This window comes from Prionailurus bengalensis, chromosome C1, assembly GCF_016509475.1.
Source record: "Prionailurus bengalensis isolate Pbe53 chromosome C1, Fcat_Pben_1.1_paternal_pri, whole genome shotgun sequence".
In the NCBI taxonomy this organism is placed as follows: Eukaryota; Metazoa; Chordata; class Mammalia; order Carnivora; family Felidae; genus Prionailurus; species Prionailurus bengalensis.
Window position 1 is genome coordinate 104,350,547 of NC_057345.1, and position 26,918 is coordinate 104,377,464.

Below are 26,918 nucleotides of genomic sequence, written 5' to 3' on the forward strand. Positions count from 1 at the left end.
TCTACCTCTACATTCTCCAAAGGACATGTACCGCATAGTGGAAAAATACACGGGTTTTAAAGTTCAAGGCAGGGTGGGAGGAGGGCGCCTGGGTGGCTCAGTCGGTTAAGCATTGGCCTTCAACCCAGGTCAAGATTTCACCTGTTTGTGGGTTTGAGCCCTGCATCGGGCTCTCTGCTTTGCCTGCAGAGCCCGCTTCAGATCCTCTGTCCCCCTCTCTCTCTCTGCCCCTCCCTCGCTCTCTCTCTCTCTCTCTCTCTCTCAAAAAACAAAAAAAAACCTGAAAATTAGAAAAAAAAAAAGTTCAGGGGGGCCCCGGTGTAAATCCTGATTCTGCCACTTCTTAAGCACTGTGACCTTGAACATGTGAGCTAATGCATTTGCACTGTGACCTTGAACATGTGAACTAATGCATTTAACCTCCATTCCTCCATCTGTGGAATAAAAGAGCTGCTTCATAGACCTTACGCAATGATTAAATGACATGGTGTATTTTGTAAAAGCACAAGCCCTTACGTGTGTATTTAATAAGTGCTAACTGTTAGAAAAGAGCCTTTTCAGCTTTAGGTGTCTAACGTTTTCATTTCTCATAGTAACATTGATGTTCACATGCACATATGTCTAACTCTTAGGATATAATTGGTAAGAGAGAACTACATCGTGTCAGTCCCTTATAGCATGAGTGATGGACAGTAGCAGACCTTCTTGCTGATAGTTTTGATCAAGGAGTTGCTGTACTGGGTGTGTGTGTGTGTGTGTGTGTGTGTGGTCTGAGATTTCCAACCAAAGTGGATGATGAATAGAGCTGAACCAATTTCTCTGTTCCGGTAATTGGCAGAACCATTTCTCAACCTGTTCCCATCCACCTCTGGGGCCTTTCCCACTTACCATGGAGGCTTTGGAGAAGGAGGTTAGCCTCCTTCCAGAGAGAAAGTTCCAGCAGAAACAGCAGCTGAGGCTTTAGGCAGGAGCAAACTCGTGTGCGTTCAGAAACTAACCATGATTCCAGATGAAGCTTGGAGTTGGGCACCATTCCATCTTTTACAGTGAGCACTTCACAGTTTTCCAAGTGCTTTTGTATTTCCAACCTCCTGGAAAGGCCAACTCTTTACCGTATTCGTATTTTGCACCCTGTATGTCCACTTCACTGAGACGGTATTAATGTAAGGATTACTTATGTATATTATTTGTTCAATGCCTCTCTCCAGGAGAATGGGAACCATGCCTGACTAGCACAGCATTGTCTTTCCAGCTCCTAGCCCAGTGCCTGGCACACAGTTGGTCCTCGATAAATATTTCTTGAATAAAAAGAGGTTAAGCACACACAAGCCCATCACTTTCTAATAAAACATTTGTAACGAAGCTAACAGGTTTAGTTGAAAAACTAATCTACCGCCAAAACAAATACCATGACATTTTCCGAAGATCTTTTTTGGATAATCCATGCTGATTATCAAATCAGCAAAGGACAACAGACACCCTAACTCTCCCTGCTAATAAATCATCGTCCCATTTAAGAAGTCGGGAGAGGATTTTCTTCCCAATTCCATTTCATCAGTTTTACTTAAACAGTTGTCAGCCCTAACAGGTTATTTCTTCAGATTAATTCTTTGCACTTTTTTAGAAAATATGATGGCACATCACCCTCATTCTGATCTTTCTATTCTTCAAGATTGTCTTATCACAGTGGCCCATGACCTAGAAAGCAACCTGAAATTCACAATATATATGTGGACATTTTTAGGAGAATTTCAGATTTTTCTAGATTGCCCTCTCCTGATTCCCACCTATGGTATTTTCTTTCTTTCTTTCTTTCTTTCTTTCTTTCTTTCTTTCTTTCTTTCTTTCTCTTTCTTTCTTTCCCTTAAAATTTTCTTGTTGGAGACTCTAAAAATAAATAAATAATCAGGGAGGTGTGATAGGCGCCCTGAGATGTGCTCTACTCCTGGCGTTACCCCAAGTTCACTGTAGCTGTGCCTAGGGCTGCCAACACAGTTGGATGACACGTCAGACACACTGGCCATGGCCTGTTCTGTCTGGCAGTGCCAAAAGCTACTTTGATTAGTTTTTATTTCTAAATGCAATTGGTGTGAGGGTGAAGCATGGATTTGTACGCCTTGTGCCGGGCACATAATCTGTCTCTTTCACCTATTTCTCCACTTGCAAAATTGGTTTGACAATATCCTCTTTCTCTCCACATTGATATATAGTCAAAGAAAAACTATCCAGGGCCATGGTCAAAAGGCGCCATACAAGTGCCTCAAAAGGATCTGTTTTCTGGACTCTCTGCTTCATATCTTGCACTGCTAACTGGCTTCCCTCAGCCGTGTTCTGAGCTCCTGGCCTCAGCATTTACCAGTTGTACGAGCAACAAATACAGATTCATCTTAGTGCAAACTAAGTCAAACGAGAAAACAATTCTCCTGAAACATCTATCACAGTACCCCAGAGCCAAATGCAGTTCGCCCTGGGATAATCCAAGCAACAGCTCTGCAGGCAATGAGGGCCAGCCTTCTCTGGGCACTTACTATGTGTCAGCAACTGTGTTCAGGGTTCTGCGGGCATGAGCTATCCAATCCTAACAAATAGGTGTTATTGTGAAGCTGCATTTTACATATAAGGAAACCGAGGCACAGAGAGATTAAATGATTTGCTTGAGAGTGCACAGCTAGTAGGTAAGTGGTAGAGTCCCGATTCGAGCCAGCTGGCTTAGCTACTACCCTCTAGAGCATTTCAAGATAATGACAGTGACCGTTTATGTGCCAGCCATTGGGCCAACTTTACATAAATTATCTCATTAAATCCCCATAACAATCATCCTCATTTACAGATGACAAAACTGAGATTTCAAAGGGTTAATTTGCCAAATATCACGCAGCCAGTAAGTGGTAGGTTCAGAGCCAGGCAGTCTGGTAATAGAGTCTGAGAGCGAAGAAAATACTCCACCATGTTGAGAAAGTCAACGATGAACTCCAACTATAGAGCCTTCCATGCAAGGCCCCCCTCATCTTTTAAAAGGACATGAAAATGCACCCACTGGATCCAGTTGGGAGAGAAATTCCTCGGAAGTCTTCACTTTAATGGGTTTGCAGACAGTCCAAGGAGAGAATGAACTCATGAGTAGGAGCCTCGAAGTTCTATCGCACGGGCTTTTGATCAGTCTGCAGGCTTTGGAGGGCAAGTCCAAGGTAGGCGGCTGGCAGGAGAGGAGGCCCACTTCCCACCACCTTCCGTGGCTCCAGGAACCCCACCAACCCTGCCTCCAGCAACAGAGGCCTCTGGTAGCAAGCAGCTGGGTGAGTTAAACTCACACAATCTCAGCCATAGCTCTTAGAACGGACTCTCCTTTACCCTAGCCAGAATGGCCCCAGAGTGCTGCTGTCTCCTGGGCCTCTACTCTCCAAGGTCAGAGCCTGCCACCTGCTGATTCACCCTTTGCTTTGCCACCACATGAACCAACACTATAAAATATACTTCTGCCCTTTCATAATCAAATCTTTCCCCCCTTTCGATCAGGGATACAGTCAAACAGTGCAGGAGCAGAGGAAACAGGGCAGGCCTGGGAGAGGGAAGGGGGGTGTAGCAGAGAATCTTGGGACTCTCAGGTTTGGCGGTGTGGGGGGCCATGAGAAACAGGGCAAATATTTCAGTGATGGAAGGAGCTACTGAGTAGGAAAAGAGGAGAGTGGGGGATACTTTCTGGGGCACCTGCCCCACCAGTTAGGTAAACAGAGTGAGGGAGGGCAAGTAAATATGGTCCCACAATAAAGCCCCCCAAGTTAAGGCCGGGTCTTGCCCTTTTGCATTCCTAATCCTCTCAGCCACTCACATTTAGATCATGCCCTTCTATTCTGGGTGATGAATAGAATTCACTTGACCCCAACCCTGAAACAGACCTGGAATTGACCTCTTTCTTGGCCCACAATCTCTGAAGAAGTAAAAAAACAAACAAACAAAAAAAAACAAACAAACAAGCAACAACAAAAAACACACACCTGGGTGGAGCAAAAGAGGGACAGCATCGCCCCCTAGTGATGGAGTGATGCAAGGACCATCTTGGTGGAATTCTGGATGCTTATTCTGGATGCTTTCTTGGGCTGCCCAGGCAGAGGCACATTGTTGGAATGGAGATGATCTCCTTAGAACCTTTCTGTTACATATGACACGTTTTGTCGGATAGGGAGTTTCCCCTAACATCACCCTGCCCCGCCACCCTCCCAGCCAACTACACTTGTCTGCAGCGCCTGTTTTGAAGACAGGTTGCCCCTGCAAGAAAATGTTCAGTTTGGTAAGTCGGCAGATGAGGGCTGAGGAGGAAAAGAGAGCTCTGATGTCTTTGTTTTCATTTCAGCCCATTCCACCAAGTTGAAGCAGACTGATTTTCATTTGTCTTAAATCCAAAAAACAAAAACAAAAAACCTCTTAAACCAAACACCATCACATATGTACCCCTAAGGAATAATGAACTGCCTTTTTAGGCAAAAGAAGAAAGGCCCAGAGGATCGTAGCCAAGCCCGGGATGAGTGGAGAAGGCAGGGAATGAACTTTGTTGACTGAGTAAGTGCCTGGGTCTTGAGCTCAAAGGCCAGGACAGCGGCACGGAACTCTGGGTGCCCGGGTCAGTGCTGTCCCCACTGAGCGGCACTGCCGGCTTTCCCTCAAGCCCTAGGCAGACACACTCTCTCCCTTCTGCGCTATCAGTCTGGGTCGACCTGAAGCTTTGCCACCACACCGGGGTTACTGTCCTGCCAGTGCCGTTCTGCCCTGGGAAAAGAAGAGTGGGCACAGAGGCTGCTCAGGGCACAGCCAGACCAGCCCCTACATCAGAGTGCAGAGCCCAGAGTCTAGGCCCACCCTGGGCAGCGCAGAAGCAGAGAGGAAGAGAGGCAACAAGAGCCGGCCCGTTTCCATAGATACGGATTTCAGCTGCATTTTATGACAGCCATGCCAGGCTGCCTGGAGAGGCATTGTTTGGATGCCTGGGGACCTGCTCAGAAGGAAAATGAAGTAAGAAGCAATTTTTTAAAAAATTCCAAGTGGTTTTTCTCCCAGTTTTAGGCCAAGAGTCCCCTCTGCCCTCTAGGGAGGTTGACATTTGGAGTTAAGACAGGAAGGCGTGTGCCTCCCTGGGGTCCTGGGCTGGGCTGAGCCGATCTGGCTCTAAACTGCAATAGACCCACCACCAGGAATCTGGGGGATTCAAAAAACACTCTTCTCCATCCTTTTCGAGTTCTCATACTTTCAGGTAAGGTGGGACTTGTCACCAGGATGCCCCCTCTTTAGTTTGGGGGGAGCACCTAACATATCTCTAGGGGCACATTTGAAGCCCTATGACCGTGGTGATGTCAGGAGGGTGAGAAGTTTCTCCCCTGGGGCTCCCACACCCTCCATTTACATGTCCAGAGTCTCCTTCTGCCTGAGCGACTATTAACTGGCTTTGATCTATTTTGGTGGACCATCTAGAGAAAAGGCACCGGGGGCCTGCAAAGAGGCTGGCCCCAGCAAATCATGTCAGAAACACGAAAGTTGAGGGAAATCTTCACTTCCTCGGTAGCCACAGGACCTGAGGAAGAACAGATCCCTGGGGTAGCAAGTGTTTGGGAAAAGGGCAGCCTCTTCCCCTGGTTACCCTGGAGGGTGGGATGGGGCACAAATGGGCCAGGGACCCGAGCCTCTTCAGGTCCATATAACCTCACAGGTGGAAGCAAAGAAAGACTCCGGTTTGGGGGGCCAGACGACTGGGTGCTGTGGTGTCAGTCCCTGGGAAAGCCTTGAGGTGAGGCTCTAAGAAGGCAACATCCTACCTTGAAAGTATGACCTGGAACACCTTGGCAGGGTGAGTCTGCTGCTTAGGAAGCTGCCAGAGTGAGGAGGGTGGCAATTCCACTTCTGCTTTTAGGGGGAAAGCAAATCTTCTGGTTATTTCGAAGACCTAATGCCCTACAGGTCCAGAGGCCGGAAGGTAACAACTTTGCGGTCCACTGTCTTGGTTCCCAGACACGGTGCCGGCTCAAGACTGATCCCCATGTCTGCAATCGCAAGGAACCAGAACCACCATCCTGCTTCCTGGCCCCTTTTTCCCTGCAGTTTTTCCCCCCCTGGAACCATATGGGCTGCTCCCCCAGTATTTGCCCATTTGAGAAAGGTCATCTTCATTAACCCGAGGAACCCTGGAGTCCTGTCCTACCCTTCTCAGGGACCCTCAGAAGAAAAAGAGAATCTGGTCTCAGAAGAGGAAGAAAACAGAGAAAGAGAGTGTATGAGTGTGTGTGTGTGTGTGTGTGTGTGTGTGTGTGTGTGCAATTTCTCGCAAAGGTCATGTGTGGCAGGGTCCTCACTTTCAGATGTAGCCTGAGAAGCTCTAGCTCCTCGATCCTAGGCTGCTGAAGGTCACTGTCAAAATCATTCTTAGAAACAGGCCACTGCTGGGGCTTCTCTTACAGTTGCCATACAGTCCCCACCTTCTGTGATCTTCATGATGAACACCACTGGGGCTTTGAGAGGACAGGGCCTGGTCTCCCGTGAGTGGCTCAGCCAGGGGCATGGGAAGAATTCCCCTTACTCCTGGACTCAAACAATCCACTCCCTGAAACACTCACTTCCCTTTCCAACTTCTGTAGCTTCACCTCCTGCCATCTTATCTACCTGGAATGTCCTCTCTGTTCATCATTCATTCATTTATTCATTCCACAAAAACCCACCAAGTGCTCTCATTTGCCTGGTCTTCCTAAAATAGATATGAGAATGGCACATTCCCCACACTCCCAAATCTCATTGAACAGTAGGGGAGACAGACAAAGGAATGAACTATTGAAATCTAACCTAGATGGGGTCAGAGAAGAATTTCTGGAGAAAGTAAAGCCCAAACTGAGCCTTGATGGATGAGTCAGAATTGGAAAGGGAGGTTCAAAGTAGAGGGGACTGCATGGGCAAAGGCTCAGAGGCAAGAATCAGGGTGCTGTGTACAGGGAACTCAGTAGATCAGAGCTTTTGAGGGTCCAGTGCAAAGCTATGAGTGGCAAGATATGGGCTGGAGGAGTAGGCAAGCTGCAGACAGCAGAAGACCCTATGTGGCGTGTTACAGGCCCCAAACTTCATTCTGTGGCTATTCTTGAGCCTTCCTTCCTAGAGCTTTAGGGGTCCACTGTGGTGCCCGGGAGAGAGGACTAGGGGCATGTTGCCCTTGACCTGAATGACTTATTTTATACTCTCGATTCCAAAGTAAGGTTGAAACTGAAATAAAAATTGTTAAATAGTATCTCTGTATATAATAACAGGCTACAGAAGGGTTCGAAGTTTGGGAAGGCCAAGTTTGTGTTTCAGAAAGACCACTCTGGCTTCCAGGCCCTGCTTGCAACCACTCCTCGGGCGGTCTATTGCCTAAGAAAAGCTCTGGCGGTAACAAATGATTTACAGCAAAAAACGAAAGCTTCCTTGTTACCTCTGTAATAATTGTTGCTAAATATATTTCATTCACAGGGAAGGAAATGAAGGGGGGGATCCCCTTTCCCTGCTTGGACTTCAGACAGAACCACCTTAGCCAGCTTGCTGTGTTAATAATGCCATCTAGTGGTACAAGTGCAGCATGACCCCCGGCAAAAAGAACCAAGCTTGCTTCTGACCTTTTCCTCGCGTTCATTTGTAAAATTCTGTATTCTCTTATTTAACCCTCAAAACAACTCAGCCAGGTACGTCACACTGTTTATCCATGTTATGGTTCAGGAAGCTGAGGGATGGACACGAAGCAATATTTGTTTTGAGTCTTCTTTGGACTAGGAACCATGGTAGGTCACGTACAGGAGATCGGCATTATCCCTACTTCAAAGATGGAGGGACTGAAGTCCTTGGTGATGGAGAGACCAACTAGATGAAGCCATAGACTGAAGTTTTCCAGGCCTCCAGAACCATGTTCTTCCCGACAAATCTGGTCAGATTCAAGCCTCTTACTTAAGTCAAAAAGAAACCAAGTGGTAAAGGATTAGAAAAGAGGCAGGCTTTTTCCGGAATTCGGGGTAACTGGCCCAGACTACAGCTATTTTCTTTGCTACAAAGACAAGGCAAAAAGAAAAAGAAAAAATGTCCTCCCCATTAAAGGGCAGAAAATACGCCTGTGAAAAAGAAAATAATAATGTTCTTGCTCTCTTCCCACCCACGCGTGATATCTGAATAGAAGTACAGATCAGGCATCCAGGATTGTAAAGAGGCAAAACAAAACATCTATGACACGAATGATCCCCAGGTTTGGTTTTCTGATTTGCAAACCAGAATGGGCCCTGGAAAACGGTAATGAAGATGAAATCTGTTGCCAAATGCACCAAGATGATGAATAAAATTCATATAATTCCTTTACTATCAAAATTAAAAGGCCACTATAGACAAAACTAGGAGAGAATAGGCAGTATTCATATTGCTCTGACAATTCCGTTTTTTCAGAATGGTCTCCTGAATTTTAGTGAAATGTAGAAGCCTTTCTGAGCCAGGCACAGAGACGAGAAACCACAAGTTTTTTAAAGACAGATTTGATTAGATAAAAATATAAACCCTCTGTACAGCAAAACACACTAAAAGCAAAGTTACAAGTCACGGTTTGCAAAAAGTTTACAATATTTATGACAGAGAAATAACAGCCATGGTCTATAAAAAGAGTTTATAAACCAACATGAAAAGACAAATAACTCCCCCAAAATGGACACAGGATATGAGTAGGCGATTCAGAGAAGAAATGCAAACGGGCTAGTAAATATCTGAGTCATCCAGTAATCAGAACACTGTGAATTAAAATAAAGAACATTCTCTGTTCATCCTGTTGTCCAGAAAATGTAAAGATGGACAATAGCCGGTGGTGGTAGGAACAGACCATGAAGTGCCCTCTCACACGCTATACTGAGAGTATAGTCTAGGGCAGTCTGTTTTGAGAGTAATTGGTAGTACTTACTGACTTTTAAATTTCACCTATCTTTCGAACAATCAGTTCTACCTCTAGGAATACATCCTTCAAACCTATTCCTACATTTACCCCCAAATACGTACATATAGATGTTTATTATTTTTTTTAAGTTTGTAATTGCAAAAACCATGGAAGCAACCATGTGACTGAACGGATTTACAGGATGTCCTTAGTATGGAACACAATTGGAGGCATTAAAATGATCTGTACATATACAGCAAAGATATCAAGATATATTAAGCATATATTAAGTATATCTTTAAAAAGCAAAATGCGCCTGAGAGGACATATACCAAACTGTTAAACACGGTTGCAGTGACGAGGAGATAGAAAGAAAGGGTGAGCTGAGATCTTTACTTTTTATCCTGCCTGTTCCTATATGGTTTGTTTTTTCATGCTGCACATTTGTAATTTTTAAAAAATATATGAATACGTGCAAGTGAATTCCTCTATTTAGAAAATATTTGCAGCTATGTGGGTTTTTCAAAACAAAACAAAACAAAACAAAAAACAACACCCTTTTTTAAACACACAAATGTTAACCGATTAGCACAAAGACCGGAGACCCCAAATGCTCTGAAAGGTCAGCACTGTAGGACTGAATCTCATAATTAAAGGCGACAGCATGGGCCGCCAGAGCAAACATGGGCTTTGGAGTCAAGCAGATCTGGTCCCAGTCCTCGCCCTGCCCCTTTCTGTCTATGACCCCGAGCAAAATACTTAACCTCGCAGTGTCTCGGTAAATGGAAGTAAAATTGCCTACGCCATGTATGTACAATTTTTTTTTCTCCCGTTCTGATTTATGATATTATATATGTAGGATGGGCTAATATGGCAGCTGAGAGACCACAGGGAACTCCACAAGAGTTGTTTGTTTTCTGGATGGACCCAGAGAAATGTTTCCAGGGCCTTGCGGTGGAGGCAGAGTGTCAGGAAGTGCAGGGGGGCATCAAGGAGGGTTGCACTGCAAAGGCTCTGGGCCCCAAGGCCAGGATGACCAATTCTAGTAGCCGGGGTTACTTTCAGCAACAGTTCTAAAATGTTAGTATGCGTTAGAATCACCTGGAGGGCTTTTTAAAACAGTTTGCTGGTCTCTACCCACAGAGTTTCTGACTCAGTAGGTCTGGGGTAGGGCTTGCACCCCCGACAGGTTCCCAGGAGATGCTGGGATGGGGAACCACAGTTTGAGACCCATTGACTTACAGCATCAACAGCTATTCCCACCCCAGTGAATTTGAGGCTGCATCAGCCTCTTTCCCTACCCCTCTTCTGGAATGTTCTCTCTGCAACCTCCCCAGGCAGCTAGAATGCCAGGACACTCCCTGCTGTCACCCCCAGCCAATGGCCGGTTTCTGTAGCCTGTGCTGCTCTCACCGAGGCAAAAGGGCAGCTGAGGAGAACCCAAGACTCCCGGTGGGGACAGGGGCGGAATTGGGGGCACACCGAGAGCCAGACCTAGCCCTGGCCCAGGTCCTGCTTGCTCTGCACGGTCAGCACAAGGTCGGGAAGTGTGTCCCCCTTCTGCCTAAGCAGATTGGGAAAGATAACTTTGTTAGCAGGAGAAGCCAGGGCCGAGGGGTCGTGCTCTATAGAATTGGCGCAATCTGCTCTCACGCATGAGCTGCTCCGGTCAATAGAGTGCCCGGCCTTGTCCTGACAGCCGTCTGTGCAGGAAATCCTCTCCCTAGTGAAAGTGACCCCTGTCCCCCGCTCCAGCCCACCCCTTGCCCCTCAGGGCACAGGAGCCCTTGAATCTCAGCCAAGTGGCCGTGATAAAGAACAATCTCTGGTTCCTGACCAAACTGGCCAGGGAGGAGGGACAGAGAGGGCCATGGCTCACCACTGCCCCCCCCCCCCCAGGTGCCACAGACAAGGGAAAGCAGGTACTGATCCCCATGCTGCTTAAGCAAAGAACCCTTGCTCCCACTCCAGGAGTATCTAAACCTTCCTAGCAGTGGTGATGGCAGTTACTATGCATCAAGTGCTCCCCGAATGTCTAGTACCCAACTCCGGGTCATGCACATCATGTCATTTAATCACAATGACTCTTTGAGGAGACGCTGGTTCCTGTTTTTCACAAGAGAAAAGTGAGGAGGAGCCGTGGAAAGTCCCAAAAGTGAGGTCAGGTAGCTGACTTGGGGGGGCGGGGGCAGGGGGCTCAAACCTATCTCACGCCAAAGCCTGGTGTGTTACCACTTCTCTGTTCAGCTTCCTACCAGACGGAGGCCCCAGCAACTAAGGCCAGATGTGGGAATTGGGGCCTGGGAGACCAGATTCCCAGGGTCCCCCCCCCACACTCCTCGGGCAGATGGGCACGAGGCCTCTGCGTGCTCTGTGTGCCAGGTTTCACCCGGGGGCCTGTGCTTCACCCATCCTGGTGCCCCCAGCACAGCGCCAGGCACACGCTGGCTACTTCGCAGAAGTGTGTGACCGAAAGGAAGGGCAGAGTGGTGCGTCGGATGCTGGGTATCTTGTTTCTTGGTGTTGTCGAAGTTTTAAAGACCTGCAGGTGGACGGACCGTACTTGGATAAACAGTCCAGAGACAATAGTTTCATTCCCAGCAGTTTGTGTCCACCCCCGCTGGTGCGGCCCCGCCCTGGCCTGCCTGCTGCTGCCAGACTTAGCCTGACTTATTCTTCCCCCACGCCTTCCCAGCTCCCTCTCTCAGCCTCCTTAAGGTGGGCTCCAGCCTCACCTTCTCCGTGAGGCCTGTGTGAGCGCCACCTCCCCCCACTGGCTCTCCCAATCCCCTCTCCACCCGGCCATTGGGGGTAACTCTTATCACCTCCCAACCTACTGTGTGATTCCCGGAGTTGATTCCCAGTGTTAATGAGAATCACCCGTCTCCCTCACTCGCCCAGAAGCTCTGCCACAGCAGGGGATCTTTGTTTTACGCACTGATGTGTCCCAACACCTCACAGGGTAGGAGCTCAGGAAAGGCTTGTGAAATAAATCACTAAACGTTGCCCACTCATCAGAGCCAGGCTTGGACATTCAGGGAAATGACCCGATTCACCCACGGCCCCTGGTCCTGGGTTTCTCAGAGACTCATTCTCCCTGGCACACCCTAGCAGCTGGAAGAGGTTCTGTGTCTCCTAGTTGTAGTCACTGGGATCGACTGAGAACAGGCCCCTCAGGCCCCATCCATCTGCCTGCCCTTTTACCCACCATAGGGCCCCCCTGGTTCTCCCTAGAGTCTTGCTGCTTGGTGAGTCTATGCCCCCTACGTGGACACATCCAGAGCCATGGAAAGTGCCCGGGCCTCAGAGCTGCACCGCGACCTCAGGATGTCATTTCCACCCTGAACTTTGGTCCCCCCATCTGTAAAATGAGGGAACAGAGGCCAATGATCTTTCCTGCTCTTTTCCAGTTTGGACATTTTCCCTTTGGAAGGGGAGCATACATGACTGTAGTCAAGGCGCACTTAGAAACAAACCAACCCATGACCCTGGGGTGGCAGGACACAGTCGGTCAGACTCGGAGGGGAGGAGATCACAGTGAACGTAACTAACAAGTGGAAAGGTATTCACAGCATTGCACGGGTTACATCAACGGCCACCACCGTTGTAAAAAATCCTTTTCACAGAACGGGAAAGGCAGTCATTATCATCTCTTGTCCACAGATGAGAAAACTGAGCCCCAGAGAGGCTGAGCAAACTGCTCACAAACAGAAAGTGAAAGGGCCACACCCAGAGCCAGAGCTTCCCACTGAAAATCCCATGATCATCCCACACGTAACTGTGTCACTGTTTCCAAAATGTACCCCTGGTAGAAGAATGCCACCATTACATTACCCAACATGTGAATGATCTAATAATCCATTCCTTACTACAGAACATAACAGTAGAATTTGCATTTGAATGTAGTTATGTCCCATGTTCTAGAGATTTATTTACACCCAATAAAACAACAGAGCCACCACAAGAAGTCTTCCCTCTGAAAGACCTGAGAAAATGACTCTAATTGCTGGTTAGGAATAGACAATCATCATGGGGTGCCTCAGTGGCTCAGTTGGTTAAGCGTCCAACTTCGGCTCAGGTCATGATCTCATGGTTCGTGGGTTCGAACCCTGCATCGGACTCTGTGCTGACAGCTCAGAGCCGGGAGCCTGCTTTGGATTCTGTGTCTCCTTCTCTCTCTGCCCCTCCCCCACTCCTGCTCTGTCTCTCTCTCTCTCTCAAAAATTAAATAAAAATTAAAAAAAAAAAAGGAATAGAGGGGCACCTGGATGGCTCAGTCAGTTGAGTGTCCGACTCTGGCTTGGGTCATGATCTCACAGTTCGTGAGTTCAAGCCCCACGTCGGGCTCTGTGCTGACAGCTCAGAGCCTGAAGCCTGCTTCAGATTTTGTGTCTCCCTCTCTCTCTGCCCCTCCCCTGCTCACACGCTGTCTCTCTCTCAAAAATAAATAAAGATTAAAAAATTTTTTAAATAAAAAAAGGAATAGACAATCATCTCTGAGTGACAGATGAGCCTGAGATGAGCCTCTCTCCCCATCTCCTTCAAAACATTCCTCAAGACGTAAGGGGTTGAGTGTTTATGTTTTCAAAGACTGCAAACAGAAGAACTGACAACAAAAATAATTCAAAAACAACTGACCACAAAAATGGGCACTATTGGTAGAGTGTCTTCAATGTCAACGGAGTAAATAAGCAAAGAAAGTGCTCAGTGACAAAGCTAGATTTGTCCAAACTCAAGAGACTAGAGTCGGTGCAGAGTTATGAGGACATTCCTTGTTTTTCCAGACTCAAACACATCCTTTATGGCCATCTCTCCACACAGTGATGTCAGGAGATGGGGCTGCTCCACTATATGAGCCAAGTTAGCCAGGGATGCCATCAATGAGAGAAGTTCATTTGAAAAGTCTGTAGGTTCCAGAATATTCCAAGCTTCAGGAATCAACATTTGCCAAATGTTCTCAAAAGAAAGTCTGATTTGGTTTCCTTCCCTCTCTCTTCTGACTCATTGATATTGAGGAATAGCCACGGGCCATTTGTCTTTAAGGAATTCTCTAGAAGGCTCTGTCCCAGTTAAAGTAGTCCTTCAAATTTGAAGTCCAAAAGGAATCAGAATTCTAAAGGGAAGAAGGCTGTGGACTAGTGAACATTTTAATATGATTGGAATTTGAGATTCCTATGGCCTTGGTACTATCCCCCTTCAAACTGCCACCATCAAAACGCAATTTTCCCAGGACACCAGAAAGGACAGGAAATAGGGGTAGAGAAGAGGCAAGTGCTTAGATTATTTTTCTCTGGCTTACCCTAAAATTGCCTTCCATTTAGTAATCATACCTTGTAGATTTCCTGAAACCATCCCAGTTTCGACTATTTTTGCTCCATCATTTCCACACATAAACTTGTATAATAAAATGCCCCAGCTTGGGGTTTGGAAACTGTGGTCGAAACAACCATTTTTCATACCAGTGCAATGGTCAGTCCCAGACAACAGGAAGAGGGTTGGGCCTCAGGGAGACAGAGAGCATGCGTTCTTGCCCTCCAAGCTAGCTTTCCAAACATCATTCTTCAGTAGGCCACATTGGTATTTCATTCCAGAGCTTCCTGGGGAGCTAAGCCATCATAGCCCCATTTCACAGATGGAGGCACTAGTGTCTAAAACTGTTAGCTGACGCTGCCTAATCCCCTTGACTCTGCAGTTTCTCGAAAGTATTTGTAATTATGAGGAAACCAAGGAGGGAAGTGTTACTATATTGATAAACGGCACCAGAATTCTTTGGAGTGTTAAGCCTCCTTCCAAAGAAAGACACTCTCTGCTCCAAGTTATGAGACCCAAGACCAACCCCCCAAGAGAAGAGGATAGATCATCCTTTGAAAAAGACCAAACACTCTTCTTCTGGGGTGACTCTGGCACAGTCTGACCGGGGGCAGAGGGATGCCCACAGGTGAACATCGTCTGTCCCTACCTCCCTAGGATTCTCTAAGCTGAAGGTGGGGCTTGGGGAAAATCCCCCCAGGCTCAGGGCCTCTGGAGAGAAGCCAAGGGCTTTCTGCAACAGAGGCCCAGTCTGCTGCTAAAAGACACTTTTGGAGGCTGCAGAAGCCCATCTAAGCTTTCCCGCATCAGCTTTTCTCCACCCTCCTCCCCTCTGTGCCCAACACAGCTCTCCTATTCTCTCTCTCCCATTCTCTCTCTCCCATTGTTTTCCAAACATCCCTCCCTTCATAAAAGCTGTCTGGCTGGGAGCTTAAAATATTGCTGGACAGTAAAACCTACCCATCAGGACCAATCCAGTCATATCTGCTCAGTCGTGCAGCACAGTAGGGGCGGGATAGAGAAGTGGGAGGTGGGCTTTTAGGTGCCAAAGGAAGGAGGCCAAAGTTGCCATTTTGCTGCTGAGCGCCAAGAGAGAAAGAGAGCACATATTTCTCCGGGGGACCTTACTCCTATTGGCAAGTTTTCCTTGGGTGATGGTGGTTTGTAGCCTTCCCCCCTGCCACCCCAGCTTCCTTCCCAGCCTAATTAAGGGCCATATCCAGGCTTCTCCAAAAGGAAAAACGTTGTCACTAAGGTTCGGTCTTGGGTTGGGATGGCTGGATTTAGAGTCCAGTTCTGAAAACCCTCTTGGAATTGGCCTAAGAGTTGGCAGAGGTTTGGAAGGGAAAGGAATGTAGGAGTGGGGGAGAGGGAGGGGAGCGGAGATGTCCAAATTCTAACTAAAACTTGACTTCTTAAGGTCTTCTCATTTTTCAGAATGAATTAACATGCCTCCAGGAATCCCGAGGGACCTAAACCGAGTATTTGGTGTTTATGAAAGAGTTTTGCACTTTTTCACTTGAACTCTGTGATAGGAGTAATGGTAGTGACTACTGAGTGCTGTGGGTGTAGAGGAGGCTTCATGCTCTGTGTTTTCATGTTGGAGCATTTAATGGGGCACAAGAACAGGTCTAGCTAAGGACCCTAAAAGTCTTCCTGGGAGCAGACTCTGTTGGCTCCCTAGGAGAGCTGCTCTTTAAAGTAGTTGCTCTAGAGACATGAATGGAGGCATATTTACACTCCCTTACAATTCAGAGTGGTCAGTGGCCATCTAATCCTTCAGGGAACTGGTTAACACAGATGTAAGTGTGTTTTCTGCCCCTTTAAAGCCAAGAGAAGGTTATGTTATACTGGAAATCGCCCTGGGCTTGAAGCGGGAAAACCAGGGCTCCCATCTCTGCTCTGCCCTCACTAGCTGAGACCCTTTAGACTTATTTAACTTCCTAGTCTACCTTCCTATCTGGTAAGGGGGGGGGGGGCGGAGAGGGGGGTGATAATGCCTGGTTCTCTTTTTCTCAAATAGTCATTCTGTGGATCTGTGAGTTCTGGTCCAAGATGAACTTTTCAGCAGCCTGTAGTAATAATGCAGTAAACAATGTAGCACATTTTTTCACCAACTTAAATGTGTTCAGTCTAAAGGCCTATTATTCTGAAATTGTGTCTTTTCTAGTTTTGCGGTGTGAAAATTCCCCTTTTGTGGAATGATGGTGAAAACAGACTGTAGTCATAATTAGTGATTTAATAAGTTTCTTATCTTTATGCCCTTGCTTGGTACAATCAGGAGCTGGTAGCCCTATGTTGGTCACTCTATTTTGTTGTTGTTATTGTACTAGTCTGTGAAATCCAAGGCTGAGAACCACGGGCCTCGTTCGCAGGTTGTTATAAGGGCTGAAATAAGATATGGAAAAGTGTATCAGTTATAAATAGACAAGGGAGACCCAAACATAAGATGTCATTTTTATCATTACTTAAAACCATAATCCTCTGGTGGGTGTTCTGGTGGATGTCCTGGGGGTGGAGGCTTGAACTCCATCGGTTTATTTTCCATCTGTAAGAGATCTGTTCCTCTTTGAAGAAGAGCAGAAAAATATTCTTTCTTTGGTATAGATCGCTCCCTGCTCCAGTGGAATAGCTTGTTCAGATATACTCTGATCTGACTTCCTTTGAGTATAATTTTCATGTGCAGAAGTCAGGAACCTTTCCCTTAGCACCTCTAAAGCTTCTCTTCTTATTTTTTTAAAAATGTTTATTTATTTTAGAGAGAGAGAGAAAGCAGGGGAGGGGGAGAGAGAGCGAATCCCAGCCAGGCTCCACACAGTGAGCACAGAGCCCAGTGCAGAGCTCGATCCCATGAACTGTGAGATCACGACCTGAGCGGAAATCAAGAGTCAGACGCTCAACTGACTGAGCCACCCAGGTGCCCTAAAGCTTCTCTTCTTAAAAGCATAGTTGGCCTGTTTCAATAGGATGGAATTGGAAAGATTTCATCCTAAATTAGTTTCTCTCTTTCCATTATTATGAGAAACCTTGTAATGAGACATGAAACACACATACACACACATACGCTCAATCCCAGCATTGCAGCATGGAATGTGGAAGGACACAGCCCTGTTTGGCTTTACTTTGGAAATTACTGATGGGGTGCTCAGGAGGGTCTCTTGTTTCACGAACATATATCACATCATTCACATGTCAAGAATCTTTTCTAGATTCCAGTTTATTTATATCTTTGATCTTATACAAAACAGTGCCTCAAAAGAGCTAGTTTGGGATTAATTTACTATCCTTTTTTTGGTAGTTAGCATTTCTCTGCAAGTTCCCAGCCTCCCCATTGCTAACTGCAGCAAAGAAGACTGGAGTTCTCCAGACTTTAAGTAATATCAGTATTCCACACACTCAGAGATTGAGAAGTTCAGGTTTGAAATGATTACTATTGGTCCCATGCACTGGTGTTTATGGAGGGCCCACTCTGTGAAAGTCTTTGTTTTGTGTCATGATGGCTCACAGAAGATGAAAACAAAATGGTCCCTGCCCTCCAAGAGCTTTTGATTCTCAAAGGAAGAAACAAGACTGATAGACGTACGGTTCCGGGAGTGTGTGCTCGCTGCACACATTCATTGTGGCACACAAGTGAAATACACACGGAAATCCCAAAGGACTGATGCAGTACAGTACAAGGAAGAGTGTCAAAAGCAAGCTGACATATCAATGGGGATAAGACATTAGCAACACGAGATTTAGAGTATGTTAAAGCCAGAGTTGATCCTGTGGGAGTAAATTACATAAATTGTTGTTTTAACATGAATGTTAGACTGACTCATGTTGTAAGAAACTTGGATTTTCCCAGCTCTGCCACCACTAGGATTTATGCTTGGGCTGTCTGTTCGTGATGCTTCCCATCTTTTCCCCAAAGGTGATGGAAATGGCTGCCACTTGTTACAGGGCAAGGACTAGATTTAACAGTACTTTGAGGAGTGTCAAGTGCAGAAGTATAACTAGGCACATGTGATTAGGATTCCGAACATCCGGTTCTGAGTAGAGGACCCTCTCCCACTCTCGGTACCCCCATGCCTACAAGGAACTCCTTCCAATGCTGGGGTCATGATTAGGGAGCCCCGGATGCTCTCACCTTCCCAGGAGGAGAGAAGCTGCTGTTGGATGCCCTACCTAATTGGGAGTTTCTGGGGTTCCAAGAGGAGCAACAAAAAGCAGACAGTGGTTGTACATAACCTGAGGGCATGGGCTGGGCATTACTCATGCCAGTCGTCATTGTCTGCCACCCAGGACTGTCTGGCCAGGCTCCAAACCACAGGTCGGAAGGAGGCTTGAAGATGCCACTTTGTTTATCCTCTCCTGGCGATGAAAATTACACCCCAACGGGGCGCCTGGGTGGCGCAGTCGGTTAAGCGTCCGACTTCAGCCAGGTCACGATCTCGTGGTCCGTGAGTTCGAGCCCCGTGTCGGGCTCTGGGCTGATGGCTCAGAGCCTGGAGCCTGTTTCCGATTCTGTGTCTCCCTCTCTCTCTGCCCCTCCCCCGTTCATGCTCTGTCTCTCTCTGTCCCAAAAATAAATAAACGTTGAAAAAAAAATCATTTAAAAAAAGAAGAAAATTACACCCAAACTATCACTTTTCATTACCCATCGAGTGGTTAACAAATATCACTGTCATTAAAGTCACCACTGTCAGTGGTGGGTATATTCCTTTGCCCCCATAGGCTTCTAATCCTGTAGGGTAGGGCGAGGCGGAAAGAAGCCCTGAGCAGCAACTCGGGCAAGGGCTCTTGTCCTGGTCTGAGAGCAGTGATGAGGAAAACACTGCAACTCTAGAGATGTGCAAGCTGGAGGAATATCTGCCACAGGTTGAGGTAGAAGGGTTTTTTTTTTTCTTTTTTTAAGTTTTTTTATTTATGTATTTATTTAAGTAATCTCTATGGCCAACGTGGGGTTCGAACCCATGAGTCCAAGATCAAGAGTTCCACGCTCCCCGGACTGTGCCAGCCAGACGCCCCAAAATGGAAGTTCTGATTATAGTCCTTCATAGGTTAGCCCAGGGTTGCAGTGGATGAACGCCCCAGTTTGCACACATCACCCTGTCAGTTCGATCCCATGTGCATTAGTCGTTGCTGCTGCTAGGGGCATTATATGCTATCATGTTTAATGGCATTTTTTTCCAACAAATTTTTAGTTGTATTAAAATAGCCGCATGGTACAGACCCTAAAACCTTTTTTACTCAGTGGGACACTAAAAGCGTCTCCGTGGACCTTCCTCACCCCGTAACATGATTCCTCCCTGAAGCCCTCTCCCCATCCTTTGGATGTAAAAGGGTTATACCAATAATATAAAAAAATATTGCTCTCAATTTGTGAAGCTATTAAGAATGGTTTCCAAATCTCAACCCAGAGACAGAAGAAACATAAATTGTGAGTACAGGAGTTGCGTAGTTTTGATCGAAAGCAATGTTATCTCCACAGAGTGGTGGAAAGAAGTCAGGCTTTGGGACCAGGAGGACAAAACTCCTGCTACTTAGCTGTCTGATCTTAGTTTATTTAACCTCTCTGATCTTCTGTTTTCTCATCAAACCAGACGGGTTAAATACCTTTTGAGTTTTCACTACGTGCTGGGCCCTGTGGCAGGCACTGAGCACGTAGCAGTAAATAAAACAGGCGTGGTCCTTATCCTCGTGGAGATTAGAGTCCAGCATAATCAAATTAAACGGAATAATGTAATGTCAAAAGTCTGCCGCAAAGGAGACGTTCAAAAAGTGTTCCTTTCCTTCCACTTCAAACGCCCGATCATTACACATCCCCACACGGTGAAAAGTAAGGTGGCTACAGACCATCTCACACACCCTAGAATTGTGTTGGGGGCCCGCACCCCCGTGGGGTGGGGTATTCTTTAAGGGTTATGCGTCTTGAGGCTTAGTTCAAGCTTGTGGTCTCGATTTAAATCCATGAAACCATGGGGTTTCTATCTATGGTCCACCGCGAACCCTTATTTGGGGTGGAACTCGAGGAATTCCATACCTATTGCCTCCCGTACCCTTGCAGACTACCGCTTGCTTGCACAGTGACTGAGAACAGGTGTTAGCGTTCAACCCATTTTACAGATGAGGAAGCTAGTGGAAGCAGATCCTTCAGGCTGCTTCCCCCCCCCCCAACCCCGCCCACCCCCGCCTCACCGTCTGCGCCAAGAGCGCTGCATGGGCGCGGCTCACGCGCGGACTGTGGCAGTTAACTCAGAAAGGAGAGGGACCCCGAGGGTTGGCACAGACAGCCTCGCTCGGGGGTGCCCCGCGGCCGCTCAGCTCTTGCCTTCTGCCTCCTCCAGGTGGGTGAGACATGGGCGACTGGAGTTTCCTGGGGAACATCTTGGAGGAGGTGAACGAGCACTCCACGGTCATCGGCAGGGTCTGGCTCACGGTGCTCTTCATCTTCCGGATCCTCATCCTGGGCACGGCGGCCGAGTTCGTGTGGGGGGACGAGCAGTCCGACTTCGTGTGCAACACCCAGCAGCCAGGCTGCGAGAACGTGTGCTACGACGAGGCCTTCCCCATCTCGCACATCCGCCTGTGGGTGCTGCAGATCATCTTCGTGTCCACGCCGTCGCTCGTGTACGTGGGCCACGCCGTGCACCACGTGCGCATGCAGGAGAAGCGCAAGGAGCGCGAGGCCGACGAGCTGTGCCAGCAGGGGGCGGCCGAGGGCGGCGACAGGGCGCCCCTAGCCGCCGACCAGGGCAGCGTCAAGAAGGGCAGCAACAGCAGCAAAGGCACCAAGAAGTTCCGGCTGGAGGGGACCCTGCTGAGGACCTACATCTGCCACATCATCTTCAAGACCCTCTTCGAGGTGGGCTTCGTCGTGGGCCACTACTTCCTCTACGGGTTCCGGATCCTGCCCCTCTACCGCTGCAGCAGGTGGCCCTGCCCCAACGTGGTGGACTGCTTCGTGTCGCGGCCCACGGAGAAGACCATCTTCATCCTGTTCATGCTGTCTGTGGCCTCCGTGTCCCTCTTCCTCAACATTCTGGAGATGAGCCACCTGGGCCTGAAGAGAATCCGGTCGGCCTTCAAGAGGCCCGTGGAGCAGCCCCTGGGGGAGATCCCCGAGAAGTCCCTGCACTCCATCGCCGTCTCCTCCATCCAGAAAGCCAAGGGCTACCAGCTGCTGGAAGAAGAGAAAATCGTGTCCCACTATTTCCCTCTGACCGAGGTTGGGATGGTGGAGACCAGCCCCCTCTCTGCCAAGCCTTTCGCGCAGTTCGAGGAGAAGATGGGCCCCGGGCCCCTGGGGGACCTGTCCCGGGCTTACCAAGAGACACTGCCTTCCTACGCTCAGGTGGGAGCCCAGGAGGGAGAGGGGGGAGAGCAGCCCGTGGAGGAGGGGGCGGAACCGGAGGTGGGAGACAAGAGGCAGGAAGCCGAGAGAGTGAGCACGGAAGGGCAGGAGACCCTGGCAGTGCTGGAGGGGGAGAAAGTGGAGACTCCCGAGGTCGGGAAGGAGGGTGAGAAGGACGAGCTGCAGGCTGAGAAGGTAGCCAAGCAAGGGCTGCCCGTGGAGAAGTCGCCTTCACTGTGTCCCGACCCGAGCAGGGATGACACCAGACCACTGAGCAGGCTGAGCAAGACCAGCAGCCGCGCCAGGTCCGACGATCTAACCGTGTGAAGTGTTGCCGAAGAAAGAGAGAGAAGAAAACCCCTGAGCTGACCTAGGGCAAGATGAAACGTAAAGGATGCCACCATGATTGGAGTCTTCTGTCCCTCCCCTCCCACCCACCCCTGGTTGGACAGGTACTGCAGGGGTACGGTACTTTGCTGTTCAACTAGGAAACCAGCTTTCCCATATAAAAGGGCCACCAAGATAAACCCACTGTCCCCTCAAAGTTCCCAGTCTCAAATGACTGCCCTGCCCCTCTACCCCAGCTGCAGTGGGGAACTCTGCTTTCGCCCCCGTTTCTCCATCGGAATCCTTCCGATCAGAACTGTGGATGCCTCACAGCTGTTTACCAGCCATGACTCAAGCCCGCTGGCTCAGCCAGACTTTATCACCCCAGCACTTCCCTAGCGGACGCCGTGTGACCAAGTATCAGGGGGCCCAAACTCAAATGCCTACAGGATGCAGGCAGGTGCTTTAAATCGGTGGGGTGGGCCTTTTCTAATGCCATGGGACATCTAGGGGTGTGAAGATTGGCGGGGGAGGGCAGAGGGCAGCTGTCGCTCAGTGCCAGGCACTGATTACCGGGCAGTGTTACCACAGAAATTTCAGAGTTTTCCACAGAATCCAGAAGCCCAAACTTCTCAGTGAAATGTCCAACCTCTTTAATATTGCCAGCTAAAATTTAAACATGCCATGTGGGCCAAGCAAAATGTGTGCCAGCCAGATTTGACCCATGGGGCACCAATGTGCAAGGTGAGCCTACACTAGTGAGCCCGGCTTTCCCGTGGAATTGGTCATGTTACTTATGGTCTCAACTTGTGTCTAGGCCGCCCAAATCTCATTTCACCAATTTGGAGTGTCCGGGTAAAGTCATCAGCCCAGGAGATACCCAGTATTCTCACTGACCTCTCTCTCAGGTCACCGTAGCTCCTGGTTTCTGATGCGATTATACCCCTTGAATTGGTGGGAATTCTGTCCGGGGCACCATCAGGGAAAGAGGGCAAGGCCCCAGACCCTCTCCCTGAGCTGAAAAGGCCTGGAGGTCTGGTCGCAGTCTTCTTCCCTGAAGAAAGAACGTGCCCTTCTTTCCTCTCCTCTGCCAATATCAGTGCTCACCCTGAGAGCCACGCCTCCTTCCTATCAGGGGCTGGAGGTAAGCCCAGTTCTGAGCCAGCAGATAAACTGTCTGCTGGCCCGTCTTGAGGAGAGTCAGCTCTCAGGCCTTGCCCAGACATAAGATGTGCACAAGGAGGACCATCACGGCGGTACTAGGGAGAGCCTCTTACCAAGTGGGAGCTCAAACAGCCAGAATCTCAAAGTCTGGTCCCAGGCCAGGCCTCCTCCCTAGAAGGGACACAGAGGCTTAAAGGGAACAAGAAGAATCTCAAAGTTCTCCTACCCTTGACCCTTACAACCAACACTCCTCAAACATGCAGTCCAGTTTGGGGAAACCCTCAAGTACAAGTACATATTTCCCACAGGAAGCAATTTCACCTAGAGCCAATCAATTCCCAGAGCTGAGGGACAAAGTGATAACCAGGATGGTTTATCTGAACCAAAGCTATGCTTCGAGGGATAGAAACCAAAATGACACGGCAGAGATCTGGACATGGGACCACCAGGGAACCCGAAAGAAGTACCCAGAAAACTGCCTTAATTCTGTCTTCCCCCAGCCAGCCCCATCCTGGAGTAAGGAATTCCCTTTTGCTGCCCCTCTGATTATCCCCTTCCTTTTAAGGGGATTTTCCATAGCAGAGAGAGCCTCCTCCCAAACTATTCCTCCCCTCCCATTCCGTGGTGTCCCATTCTAAAACAAAGTGGTCTAGAAATTAAATTCGTTCTAAGGTATGGTTGTTTGATAAATACTCCGGGGAACTTTTACATTTTCAAAGAGACAGCTTAAAATATATTTTACCTAGGTTAATCCACAGTGACAAACCTTCAGTGAAAGAATGTATCAGGCAGTGGATAGTTGAATAGAAGAGGTGTATTTATCTCAGAGACATGTGACTTTCTGGCTACTGCTTGACTCTTCCCCTGGCAATCAACACCGCTCCACCCAGAACTTCCCTATGGTGAGACAAGTCACACGCCCCGGGGCCTGGGAACAGACACTGCGCCACTGCGCTCACCCCAATGGCTGCACAATTGCTCCTACAGTTTTGCTCCTGCACACTCATTTTAAGAAGATATAAACTCAGAGCCTGAGAACAGCTTGATCATCACCAGAACGGAGTGTCTATCTCCACAAGGACCTCATCCGAAAAAGAGAATTCACCCTGCTCTAAGTGAAAACTGCTGGTGCAGGGGTGAAGGCTGCAGGCCTCCTTGTCTTGGCATGAGCCTGCGAGTGAGTGTATTTCCCGGGAGGAAGCAGGATCCTGCCTCACTGTCTGTACCGACCCCACCACCAGGGAAGTTGCCATTTTCCCTCTTAGTCTCCCCAATAAAAGAGGAAGACTATTTGGGGGCAGAAATAGACACAGACATCAAGGGACCAGGATTTTTTTTTTTTTCTATTTCTGCCATTTAGTAGCTGTGCTGTTGTCATCCCTTAACCTCTGTGTCTCTTGGTTTTCTGTCTACAAACTAGAGATGGTATTTGCCACCAACCTACCTCCAGGGGTATCGTTAAGGATTAACGAGTTGGCCGCCAAGCCTGGAGCCCCCCCCCCAACCCCCCCCCCCAGTGTCACCACTCCCTGAAAGATTCCTCTAGCAGCAGGGAGACTGGGAAGGAAGGGAGATGGGTGGTTTCCATCCCCCCCTCTCAACCTGCTTTGCATTTACCTAGTGAGAGTTTTTCCAACGTGGAATAGACACTCTGGAGATCAGTTTTCTCAGAGAAGGCTCAAAACAGAATCTGGACCCCCATATGTTTAGTAGGAACCTGAGGCTCTTTGACCTTGAGAAACGACTGGGGACAGATTGGCAATTACTTTCATCCTCTGGAAGAGGTCCCAGGTTCCATTTGTAGGCAGCTCTGTGTCCATGGAGGCCCTTAACGTTGTACAGCTGGATCCCTCAGTATCTGTTTGGAGGCAAATAATTATGACCGACTCAGGATTATAATCCCCCCCTGGGCTTCAGTAGGTCCAGCTTTAAATCCTACTCTGGGTCCTTCCCTTGTTAGACTAAAATCCTTAGGGCATGTAGACCTACTGATAAAAAGAATCAGTGAACAGCTGGATATCCAAAGTACAGCCTGCTCCAGAGGAAAAGGGCCAATCACTTAACAGCAGCTATAACACCTCCTCCATCAGGGGAGATCTGTGACAGGGAGGGACAGAGTAACTCAAAGTTCAGTTCGGAAATTTCAAACCTGGGTCTGTAATCCCTAGGCCTAGCATTTGGGGCATCATAAAAAGGCCTATCTGCTTTTCACGGTGACACTGCAACTTGCCACACAGGTGACATCTCCCACACAGAATCAGACAAATACTCCTGAGGGTCACTGTGACCTGGGGATAAGATTTACCCACAAAGAACAATAAAGGTCAAGTCAGAAGTGTTGGCTGCCCCAGGACCCCAAGATGTCACTTACCTGCTCCATATGACGATTTTCCCTCAGTCACCTGCGGGGGGGGGGGGGGGGGTAACAAATTTTACCCCTCCTTCACAAGATAGAACAAGTGAATTGATACCCAGGAAACACCATGAGCATACTAGAAGAAATACGTGGGTGTTTTTTTTTTTAATTCACTAATTTGGAAATCAAGGAAAGGGAAGACGGCCTTGTCCAAATTTGTCAGAAGTCCTTATTGTAAAATGCATAGTGAAGCAAGGACAGTCACCACTTTCAAATCCGGCATAGATTGTTGACTAAGATCCCGACAAAAAGTCAGCTAATAAGTAAAGTGAAGGAAGTAAATGGGGGGGTGGGGGGTGGGGAGGGGATGGGCAATGTTTCTGTCGTCCTGAATTCCTAAGAATTACACTGTGAAAAGAGCACATTTTTAATCACGCGAGAATTCAGTGCTCAAGGTGGTGCTACAGGAGGTGGTCAGCTTCCCAGGGCTCATGTGTAGAGATGTGCCAGCCCCTGAGACCAGAGTCTCTGACTCATAGCAGAAGGCAGCCCCTGGATACTGGCGGAGCTATGTGCAGGAACTCTGCAGTTTAAGCCATGTGGAAGGCCAGGGGCAAGGCTAGTGTGGGCAGCTGCTCTCCGTGAGCTCCTGGGGAGGGTGGTTAAGTCATGCTCAGGGTGAAAAAGAAGCTACCACCCACACAGCATAGCCCACCCCACTCCTCCCCTCCCCCCCCACCCCGAATTATTCCTCGATGCATACTGTGTGCAAATGACCACACAACCCAAGTTAGCAACATTTAGATGCAAAAGGGTTTGCCTGGTTGGATGGAAAACTCCTGTAAGCGTAAATCCGATCTGTAAAACAAAGTCAGTGTGTGCCTAGAAGTGATACTGAAATAGGGAGACTTTCCCTTCTTGTAATCATTGTACTATAACTAAATATGTAACCAGGAAGGGAGGAGAAAAAGGAAACAAAACTCAAGGTTCAGCAGTTAGACAAAAGAAGACTTTAATGAAGACAAGTCAGTCTCCACTGCCCTAGACACTGCAGCTCCCAAAGTCGACCACCAAGGCAGCAGTGGGACATACTGTTAGCTCTAGCCCCACTTCTTTCTGGAAGCTCTTTCTCTAGGGCAGACAAAGAATTCTGGAAGAATCACATGAAGTTTCCTGGAAGGAAAAATTGATGGCTCCATTGCCTTTTTCTGCAAAACGTTCCACCTAGGAAACAGGGTTAGTAAAGACTCAGCTAAGGAGCATATTCCTAACAAATTTCCTGGGGGAAATCTCCGGCAAGGGAGAAAGGCATTCTTGGGATTGGGTCCTGAATTCTCCGACCCTCCACATCCTTATGTTAGAGCTAATAGTCACATGTTAGACTGTTACAAAACAAATAAAACTAACTTGACTTTTCGCCATCTTTGTTTTTTTTTTTTTTCTTTTGACTTGTCAACCAAGCTAGACTGTGAAGAGACTGCCCCAGTTCGTGGTTACCTGCCTTTGGAATTGAGGGG

The 26,918-nt window shown here is 48.1% G+C and overlaps 2 protein-coding genes across 2 annotated transcripts in view; both read left to right on the top strand.

Annotated features, from left to right (window-relative positions):
- The first annotated feature begins 15,249 nt into the window (after positions 1–15,249).
- Positions 15,250–26,822, top strand: GJA8 (gap junction protein alpha 8). Its single transcript, XM_043576041.1, has 2 exons — positions 15,250–15,354; positions 20,548–26,822. Exon 2 carries the CDS (start codon positions 20,559–20,561, stop codon positions 21,879–21,881), a length of 1,323 nt encoding a protein of 440 aa, XP_043431976.1. The 5' UTR covers positions 15,250–15,354; positions 20,548–20,558; the 3' UTR covers positions 21,882–26,822.
- The window catches only part of GPR89A (G protein-coupled receptor 89A), a 79,214-nt gene continuing 67,610 nt past the window's right edge, over positions 15,315–26,918 (top strand). The window contains exon 1 of the mRNA XM_043576039.1: positions 15,315–15,354. The gene's annotated coding sequence lies outside the window, so the exon portion shown is untranslated. The remainder of the gene's footprint in view (positions 15,355–26,918) is intronic.

Excerpts from the sequence above, each read along its gene's own strand:
- GJA8 (XM_043576041.1), top strand. The coding sequence starts at position 20,559 with ATGGGCGACTGGAGTTTCCTGGGGAACATCTTGGAGGAGGTGAACGAG.